The sequence below is a fragment of the Vombatus ursinus genome, unplaced genomic scaffold (genome assembly GCF_900497805.2).
Source record: "Vombatus ursinus unplaced genomic scaffold, bare-nosed wombat genome assembly UNPS02014786.1, whole genome shotgun sequence".
Taxonomy (NCBI): Eukaryota; Metazoa; Chordata; class Mammalia; order Diprotodontia; family Vombatidae; genus Vombatus; species Vombatus ursinus.
Window position 1 is genome coordinate 10,758,051 of NW_020954564.1, and position 10,873 is coordinate 10,768,923.

Sequence of the window (10,873 nt, forward strand, 5' to 3'; positions counted from 1 at the left end):
AGAGATGATACTTCTATTACCTACACTTCACTAGGCTGTTGGGAAGATCCAGCTTTGTAAACAGTAATAAAGCACCATAGACAGTGTAAACTATTATTTTCTATAGGTAGTGACTATCCATCTATTGATAGGTGTTAGACTAGATGACCCTTGAGGTCCTTTTTTATCTCCATGATTCTGTGGTTTTATCTAGCCTACCAGTTACATTTCTTTTATCACTTTCAGAGCACAGTATTCAGTTAGAATCTAAATATCTGGATAAATATTAAGTTCATAATGAAAAAGAATATAAAGCAAGAAGAAAAAATATAGCAAGAACAACTACTTGTTATTAAGTTCTCCAAGTAAATAGCAGAGAAAGAATTTTTTATATTAAAGAGCTGTTGAGCTCTCTTGGTGCAATCTGAAAAGAAAATTTATTAACAGTTATAAAATATTTTCTGCATTTTTTCCTTCCCGGATCCTTAATTACTAAAGACATTTGTAGGGGAAAAAATGTTCTTTGTCTGAGTCCTTCCTTCTGCTGATGCCATCTATTCCCCACCTGAAGACATCATTCTTAATTCTCCACTTCATGATCATTTCCACTAACAAATGCGTGACCACAGACTGGAATGATGACTGCAGGAACTAATAGATTCTTGAGGAACAAAAATCGGTTTTTCATGCAAATGGCTCTAATTATAGAGAACAAAGGAATGAACAATCAGAAAGCATACTATACATGCACTCATTTGAAGCTACGGCTTCAAAACTGGATTGAGGCTGGTTCACATTTCTCCAAAACTGCAGATCCTCAGATGGAGAAGACCTAAGAGGTCATAGCTAATCCAAGCAGTATCTGAGCAAAAATCTTACCTGCAACATCCCTGAGAAAATGATCATCCAGCTTCTGCTTGTTAGCCTCCAGTGATAAGGGATTCACTAGTTTAAAGGCAGAATATTCCAATCTGGACAGCTCTGATCGTTAATAAGTTATTCATGACATGGAACCTAAATATACCTCTCTGCAATTTCCATCTATTTGTCCTAGTTTTGCCTTTTGGGGTCGAGCAGAATATTTTCCACATAATAGTCCTTCAAATACATGATGTGAAGGACTATACAATATTTAATTATTTAAAATTTATTTAAATATTTAATAAGGCCCTTTTATATTCAAATGTCTAGCACTGTACACCAGACACTGAGAATAGTATGACAAAAACACAACAGTCTCTTGTCCTCGAGGAGGTTACAGGGCTTGGGGTTGGGGTGGTGGGGAGAGTGGTGTTAGAGATATTATGTCCATATATAAGTATAATACAGGATAACTTAGGAATCCGAGGACAAATCGGGGAAATAAGTGGAGGAGATGGCACCTGAGCTGAGCCTTCAGGAAAGACAATGATTCTATGAGGTAGATAGAAGGAGTGAGTGGATTCCAGACATGGAGAATGGACTAAGATCAGGGAACAGTTAGCAGCCAAATTTGGCTAGAATATAGATCTATGAAAAGGAATAATCTGAAATAAAATTGAAAAGATTAGTGGGAGCTGATCGTGACGAGTGCCAGGCTGAGGAGTTTGTATATTATCATAAAGGCAATAGGGAAGTCGCTGAAGGTTTTTGAGTAAAGGAATGACAAAGTCAATCTACTCTTCTCCAGAATATGCCCAGTCGCCACAACTGATACTCATCACAAGGTTTCTAGTACTCTATCCTCATAACTTTCCTCTTTCTATCTTCTGGTTTCTCAATTTCTTTCCTATAATGGGCCTGGCTCTGACAGGTTGGCTTTTGCATTTCCTTGATGCCTCTCCCCTCCCTTTTCCAGTTCTGTCTTTGCCTTTCCTCATTAGAAAGCAAGGTCTTTGAGGGAAGAGACATCTTGCTTGTTTGTATTTGTACTCCCAGGGCCCAACACAGTCTCCGCCATTTAGCAAATGCTTAATAAATGCTTGTAGTCTTACCAGGGCAGAGAATAGTAGGACTATAACTTCCCTGGATCTATGAATGCTGCCCAGTATATTAAAATATGCACATGGATGTGGGATCTCATCAATTCAGGAGTTCCCTCCAATGATGCAGATTCCAGCTTACCTATGCCAAGCCCTTTTGCATGACTCTCATTTATCTTCTTCCCAAGTTCACTGGTACCCACCCACCTCACTGGGGGCCTTCTTTGCTTTCTACGGACAACACAAGGATGCCCGGCGGGGGGGGGCGTTCTGCACCCTGGATGGCCACCTGCCACTGCTTGCTCTTGCCACATGGCCAGTCCATCTTCTTTCCCTCCCATACGATGCCTGGCTGGCAACCTTTCCTTCTCACCATTAGTGCAGCCTAATATCACATTAGTTTTTGGGTTTTTTTTTTTGACTCTGTCACCTTTCCACTGGGGCAGTTTTCACTGTAATCCCCTTTCTGAGGCCATCTCCTTATGCCCTGCTGAACAAGACCATCTCATAATAATTCTCAGTTTTAACATATTAACTTTAAGTATTATAAGATCAGCAATTTAAAACTGGGAGATAATGTGCTCAAAGTCTTTAATTTTATAATGAAGAGTAGTGAAGTCACTTGGTCATGTTTACACAGGTAATAAATAGCAGCAGAGTGAGGATTCACATCCAGGTCCTTCAATTCTAAATCCAATGTTCTCTTCATTATACCAGGCTTCCCTCTTTAGTTAAAACATTTGTTCTAAAGCTCTTTTCAAATCTAACGTTCTACGATCTAAGGTCCCTTTCATTCTGAATATTCTGTTTTACCTTTCTAAGGTCCCTTCCAGCTCTGACTTCTCCTTTACTCACCACCCTCTCTCCTGTATCTTTTAGAAAATTGCAACAACAACAATTATTATTGAACCATAATTATAGTACAGAATACTACTATTGTTATATGATAATAATTATAATCATTATAGAAATTTATAGAATTTTATGTTTTGGAACGCTCTATGCATATATTACCTATTTTGAGTCTCATAATAAAACTGTAAGGAAGGTACTATGGATATTATCATTCCCATTTTACAGATCAATTGAAACTCTAAGAAGTTAACCTAAATAAGTAGTCCATGCTCACACAGCCCATGCTCATATAGCTAGTCAATGTCAGAATTTGAGCTCAGTCTTTCTGGACTCCAAGTCTACCAGTCTATCTACTCTGCTGTATTCTTGTTATAAAATATATTCTGTTAAAAAATAATCAAGATCTTTATAAGAATACAAGTCATTCAGGGGCAGCTAGGTGGCGCAGTGGATAGAGTACTGGCCCTGAAGTCAGGAGGACCTGAATTCAAATCCGGCCTCAGACCAAACACTTGACACGTACTAGCTGTGTGACCTTGGGCAAGTCACTTAACCCCGATTGTCTTACAAAAACAAAAAGAATACAAGTCATTCCCCAATTGATAAACAGTCAAAGGATATAAACAGGCAGTTTTCAGATGAAGAAATTAAAGCTATCCATAGTCACATAAAAAAATGATTTAGAAATCACTATTGATTAGAGAAATACAAATCAAAATGACTCTGAGGTACCACATCCTATCTATCAGATTGGCTAACATGACAAATCAGGAAAATGATAAATGTTGGAGAAGATATGGGAAAATTGGAACACTAATACATTGTTGGTGGAATTGTGAACTGATCCAACCATTCTGGAGAGCAATTTGGAACTATGCCCAAAGGGCTATAAGAATGTGCATATCCTTTTACCCAGCAATAGCATTTCTAAGGCTGTATCCCAAAGAGATCATAAAAATGGGAAAAGGACCCACATGTAAAAAAATATTTATAGCAGCTCTTTCTGTGGTGGCAAAGAATTGGAAATTGAGGGGATGTCCACCAATTGGGGAATGGCTGAACAAGTTGTGGTATATGAATGTAATGGAATACTATTGTGCCATAAGAAATGATGAGGGGTAGCTAGCTGGCACAGTGGATAGAGCACTGGCCCTGGAGTCAGGAGGACCTGAGTTCAAATCCGACCTCAGACACTTGACACTTACTAGCTGTGTGACCCTGGGCAAGTCAATTAAGCCCATTGCCTAGCCAAAAAAAAAGAAGAAAAAAGAAAAAAGAAAAAAAAGAAATGATGATCAAGCAGACTTCAGAAAAATCTGGAAAGACTTGTGTGGACTGATGCTGAGTGAAGTGAGCAGAACCAGGAGAACATTGTACACAGTAACAGCCACATTGTGCAATGACTAATTTTGATAGACTTTGCTCTTCTCAGCAATGCAAGGATCTAAGACATCTCCAAAAGTCCCATGATGGAAAATGCTCTCCACATCCAGAGAAAGAAACATGGAGTCTGAATGCAGTTTGAAGCATACTTTTTACTCCTTTTATTTCTTCTGTTTAGTTCTGTTTCTTCTTTCTTGCGGTTCCTCCTATTGGTTCTAATTCTTCTTTACAACATGACTAATGTGAAAATATGTTTAATAGGATTGTGTATATATAGAGCCTATATCAGATTGCATGCTGTCTTGGGGAGGGAGGGGGAGAAAATTTAAAACTCAAAAGCTTATGGAAGTGAATGTTGAAAACTAAAAATAAATTAATTAAAAAAAAACAGGATCCCTGTGATATTTAGCTTTTATCATCCATATTATATACACACATCCTCCACTGATAACCCTGATGTCTCTTTTGGGTTTGGAGGGGACCTTGGATTGTTGAAGGTTATATGTCAGGGGAATGTAATCTTGGGGTAGGTTCCTCTAAGCAGAAAGGCTTTGAGGACCTTTCCAATAATAGACTATGTAAATGTCATCTAAGACACTCAAACTAAGTCCAGAGAGAATTATGGCCAGAAGTTTGGCCACATCATGGTCATTTTTTTAATCAAGGCAACTCATAAAGACCATTTACTAATGGAGTAGGTTGCAATTTTTAATGGTACAGGAAAAACCCATAACAATGCAAATATTTGTGGATACCTCAACTCTATATGTTCAATATGGAACTGAAATGTTGTCTTTAAACCTATCTTTTCTCCTGTAGAGGGTATCACCATCCTCCAAGTCACCCAGGCTCATAACTTTAAAATCATCTTTGACTTCTATGTGTGTCCCACTGCTTATATCCAATCATTTGTCATATCTTACCAATTCTATCTCCACATGTCTTGCAACTTTCCCCTCTTCTCCAGTCACACTTCTACCACTCTGATTCAGATCCTAATCACCTATCACTTGACCTACTGTAAAAGCCTCCTGACTGGTCTCCTCGCTTCCAGACTCTTCCTTCTTTCATTTCATCCTGCACAGCTGTCAAACGTCATTTTCCTCAGGCACAGGCCTGACTATGTCATTCTCTTGTCCAAAAACCCTCAGTAGTTTCCTGACTGCCCAAAAGGATTTATCCAAACTTCCCAGTCTGGCTTTTAAGGCTCTCCACAAACTGGCCCCGTCTTCCCTTTTCTAGCCCTACAGCATACTGCTTCCCTTGATGAACTCTACATTCCAGTCAAACAGAACTACTAGATAGATGCCTCCCCAGCCTGACACTCCATCTTGCACCTACATCTCTATTTCCCAAGCCTGGAATGCACTCCCTCCTCATCTCAGCTTCCAAGACTCCTTTGATATTTGGTCTTGCTCAGGTGCCACCTCCTCTGAGAAGGCTTCCTCAAATTCCCCCAGCTAACACAGCTCTAATTATCATTGCAGAATACCTATATATGTCCCAATAGTATCCCAAAAGAAGAATGTAAACTTTGTTTCATTCTTGTCTATGTGTTCTTTGCACATCATTGGCATTTGATAAAAGTTTGTCCAATTGAACTGAAATCATAGATACATTAAATATTGAAGTAAATATAAATACACATATGCATGCATGTATACACAAATATACTTTTAGAACAAGAAGAGATTAATGCAACCCATTCATTTGATGGATAAGAAAACTACAGCCAGAAAGGAGAACTGACTTGCCTAAGGTCACAAAGATGGTAAACTGATTGAAGGAAATGATGGATATATTGTAAACTAAAAAGGACTATATAAATACCATAATTATTATTATAGGCATGTAGATAGGGCCTGGACCTGTTATTTCACTGGAATAGAGAACCTCAGGAGAGAAAACTGCCCCTACCAATGAAGGTTGTTACCATTTCTGCAATTTCTAGTCTTCGAGAATGGCCCAGAACACAAAGAACTTATGTGACTTGCTCAGGGCCACATGGCTAGTGTTTGTTAGAGGCGGGACTGGAGCTCAGCTCTTCTTGGCTCCAAGGCCAGCTTTGTGTCTCCCATAGTGTTGTTTCTCACTGAGGCTGTGATCTGTATTTAAAGTTGAGCAAACCCATTCAATCTTCTATCTTTCCTCTGTTTATCTTCCTTTCAGGGGAAATATACTTATATATACACATGTATACCTAGACACATTTATACACATGTATATGTGTATGCTTGTGTACATATATGGATATGATTTACTTGCAGAATCAAAGTAGAATAATTTGTTGGCCTAGGAGAGAGAAGCCCTAGATTCACATCCTGAATTAGGTGTGTGGCCCAAACCAAATCATTTCAACTCCCTGAGCCCTGATTACTTCATTTATAAAATGGTGATAATAACACTTGGTTGGGTCACTTACCTCACAGGGAATTTCAAGGATTAAAGACCATGAGATAATGTACATAAAGTGCTTTATTAATGAGTTATTAGCTTTAGGAAAATGTGGTGGTCATAAGATCACAGATCTAGAGCTAAGCCCTCAGAAGATATGTAGCTGAAACCCCTCATTTTATGGGTGAAGAAACTGAGGTCAGTACGTTTAAATGACTGCCTCAAGGTCTCAAAAGTAATAATCAGCAGAGACAGAATGTGAACCTAGGTCCTCTGCTTCCACTGAGCAACACTTAAGCACTCCAATTTAGCAGACACAGACCGGGATATTCTATATGCAGTTTAAGAAAATACAGAGTAAAGTCTGGCCTTACCAACCTTATGAAAGTGCGGAACCCTGTTGGTCCCAACCTTGTCGTCCCCTTTATTCCAAGGAATCGGATAAACAGATTGGCCATCCTGTCCACCAAACGCAAATAGTTGAACTGCTTTGCATACTTGGGGAATACTTGCTTGAGGCAGATCGAGGGTAAGCTGGCTTCATTGTTCATATAAGCTTCTGCATCAAAAATATCTGCTGACTGTGGTTCATCTGTCCCCTCTCTGGATTCTTCTCTCATTCCTGATATCTTATTACACTGTTCAGATCTGAAGCACATCAAAAACAAACAAACAGAACTTCCTTTATTGCATTTACCAGACAACGGATGAGAGAATAAGTATTAGGGCTGGAAGAAATTTAAGAGCACAAAACACTAGCGTGATCTTAAAACATAAAATGGTAGGGCTAGAAAGGATCTTAGATTATAGAATGTTACAATATAGAATAAGGAAAGTCAGGGCTATACATGACCTTAGAAAGTATCTAGTTCAATCTTTTCCTTTTAAAGAGAAGTAAACTAAGGTCTCTAAAGGTGGAGATCACACAGCTAGTTAATAGTCTAATCAATATCTGAGTCCAGGTCTCCTGATGCCAAATATAATTTTTTCAATCTAACCTTCATTTGATCACAACTCCAATTATTAGGAGTATAATACTTGTGCAACTGAAGTAGACACAAATGTATTGGGGGAAAAGCTGTTATAACAGTTCTATCAAAAAGGTGAGAAGAAAAAAATAAGTTACCGAGAATCATAATTGATTTTCTGTTTTTAATATAGTATTTTTTTACTTTGAGTTCACAAAGAAATCATATAAATCACCTACCTTTGGCATGAGTTTTTCATTTTAAAGAAAAAAGTATCCATGTAATATTTTAGTTGGATACTGAAATAATTAAGTTCTGATGAGTGGAAAGAGGGATTGGGAGTCAAGAAACTGGTTCTGCCACAACTTAGTGTATGACCTTTGACAAATCACTTTATTGCTCTGGGTGTCGCTTTCCTTCTCTGTAAAATAAGAAGGTTGAATCATATGGTCTCTAACCAGATCTCTTTCAGCTCCAATAATAATAGGTAACATTTACATAGCACTTTAAAGGTTGGAAAGCATTTTTACATTTAATCTGATTTGATCCTCACAACAACCCTGTGAAGTAGGTACTGCTTTTATTTCCCTTTCACAGATGAGAAAACTGAGAGTCAACTGAATCCCCCAGGATCATATCTAACAGTCTATTAATTCCACGCAGTCCAAGCTAACAAAATGATGAAATAGTTTAAGTTTATTTTTCAGTGATAATGGGGTCATAACATTCCAGAGTTCACTGTGAAGAGGGAATAGCATCTTTGGCCCATTCAGTTCTGTGCCCAAATCTTGCCAGCTGAGATTAATCATAATATGACTGATGGACACAAGTCCTCTCCCCATGCACACACACAAAAGGCAAACAAAATGTAAATTATTATCTTTTGTACTCAAAGCTAACAATATTACTGTCTTCAGATACTTTAAGACTATTGCTAAAGTAACCAAGCCGCAAATCTTGGGAAGGCACAGAAGGAGGACCTCAGTCTCTTATTTTTTCAGAAGAGTAGGGGGTCAAATAGTTGGGAAACATGTCCTCAGATGACAGAGGATATCATAACTCTAATTGGTTAGGCCTTCATCAAAACTCAGCATACCAATGAATAATTCATTGGTCTTTCTTACAGATAGGTCATTTTAAATGAAACAGTCTATGAATAGCACAGTTGGGTTTCTCTTTCTGTATTTCTCTTTTGATTGCCATGACATTGAAATCAGTGAGTCTTTTAACCAAGGAATCTTAGCAACATAGAACCTTGGAGAATTTCTTCTATAACATTTTTGATGGCTGGCCATTCAAGTCACATCTTGAACACTTTTAGTGACAGCAAGAAGCCTTGTTAGGTGCTAGGGATCAAAAGACAAAAATCAAACAATCCTGGCCTTGAGGAGCTTGCATTCTACTGAAACAAACAACGAAAGAGAAACTCATATTGATTTTATTTTTGGCTATGGTGAGAGAAGAAAGAGTTGGAGAAGAGAGGTTTTAAATTGAATAAGGAAGAGGACTTTGTAAAGGTGATTTGGAGGTGGCTGAATGTATGAAGAAGGCCAGAGATTGGATTTAGGGGAAGAGAAAGTTGAAAGAATTTCAGGATAAATTGAAGGAAGACTCAATCTGATAAAAGAAAAGAATAAAATCTGAAGAGAAGCACTCAAGGAAAAAATAGTTGGCACGGGTAGTAAGAAAAGGCAAGTAAAACCAATTGGGAAGTAAAACAAATTAATGGATGAATAAGAGTTTAGTGAGAGAAGGGGAAAGAAGTAGAATGTGACTCTGAAACTGTTGACTAGGGAAAAAAAGTTGGATGTGACTGTCAAGTAATCAAAAGCTGTAGTGTTCTTAAGGTGTTCCACAAGTAGTTCAACCAATAATGCTGAGAATATCGATCAATATGAAAACCAGGAAGAATTTTACAATGATATTCAGAGTATATATTTTTTGTCACAGCCAAGTGACTGTTATCTACGTTCTGAGTGTAGGCTAGTTTTATTTTCTAGAAAAGGAGAAGAGGACCAGGAAAACCTTTTTCACACTCCAGGTTATCAAGGACAATTAATCATCTACAAACATTTATTAGGTGCCTACTATATGCCAAATACTGTGCTAGGTGCTGGGGATACAAAGACAAAAATAAAATAGTCCCTGTCCTCCCTATCAATTAAGTATTCCTTTATAAAAAGAGTTAGAGAGATGAGAGCTTTGAAGGAGCGGAGGATCTGAAATGGCAGAAGGGATAACCTTTGTGAAGAGGTTAGAAAGTAGAACACCCCCACCAGATTGACAGTGATGACAAAAAAAAATTACAAATGTTGGAAGGACTACAGGAAAACAGGCTCATTTATATACTATAAGTAGATTTGTAAATGGATACAACCACTCTGGAAAGCACCTTGGAATTATATGCAAAAGATATCTTATACACAAAATAGTGCATATCCTTTAATCCAGCGATACCGTTGCTAGTTCTATACCCTCAAAAGATCAAAAAATAGGAAAAGGTTTTAGATAGATAGATAGATATCTTAGCTCTTTTTGTAATGGCAAAAAAACTGGGAACTTAAAGGGAGGCCTGTCAAGTGAGGAACAGCTGAATAAATTGTGGTATATCAATATGAAGAACAGCTAGATGGCACAGTGAATAGAACACTGGGCCTGAAGTCAAGAAGACCTGAGTTCAAATCCAGTCTCAGATACTTACTGGCTAGCTGGGCAAGTCACTGAACCCTGTTTGTCTCAGTTTCCTCATCTGTAAAATGAGCTTGGGAAGGAAATGGCAAACTACCCCAGTATCTTTGCCAAGAAAACATCAAATGAGGTCATAAAGAGTTGGACACGACTGGAACAACTGAATGACAATTATAATATGAATATGAAGGTATACTGTTGTGCTGTAAAAAAAAATGAGGAAACCAATTTCAAAGTGACATGGAAATATCAACTGAGGCAGAGTAAAATAAGCAGAACCAGAACTAAACAATGTATACTATAATACCAACATTATAAAAACATAACAATTTTGAAAACTTTCCAGAACCAGGAGAATAATTTATATGATGCAATGTTATAAAGACAAAAAACTTTGAAAGCTGTATGAACTATGATAAAAACAATGACCATCCATGATTCCAAAGGAGTGATGGTAAAAAAAAAAAAAAAATGCTAGCCATCTCTTGACAGAAAAGTAATGGATTCGGGGCATAGAATGAGATATTTATTTTTTGAACAGAGCCAAGGAGGGAATTTGTTTTCCTTGATTGTGCATGCTTGTTATAAGGGATTTGCCTTTCTTTTCTTTTCTTTTCTTTTCTTTTCTTTTCTTTTCTTTTCTTT

General features: G+C 37.7%; 1 protein-coding gene across 1 annotated transcript in view; it reads right to left on the reverse strand.

Moving 5' to 3' along the window:
• Positions 1 to 10,873, reverse strand: part of LOC114047398 (tubulin polyglutamylase TTLL11-like) — a 237,933-nt gene that overhangs the window by 50,482 nt on the left and 176,578 nt on the right. The window contains exon 11 of the mRNA XM_027868227.1: positions 6,951 to 7,220. Within this exon, the coding sequence (XP_027724028.1) occupies positions 6,951 to 7,220 (270 nt within the window). The remainder of the gene's footprint in view (positions 1 to 6,950; positions 7,221 to 10,873) is intronic.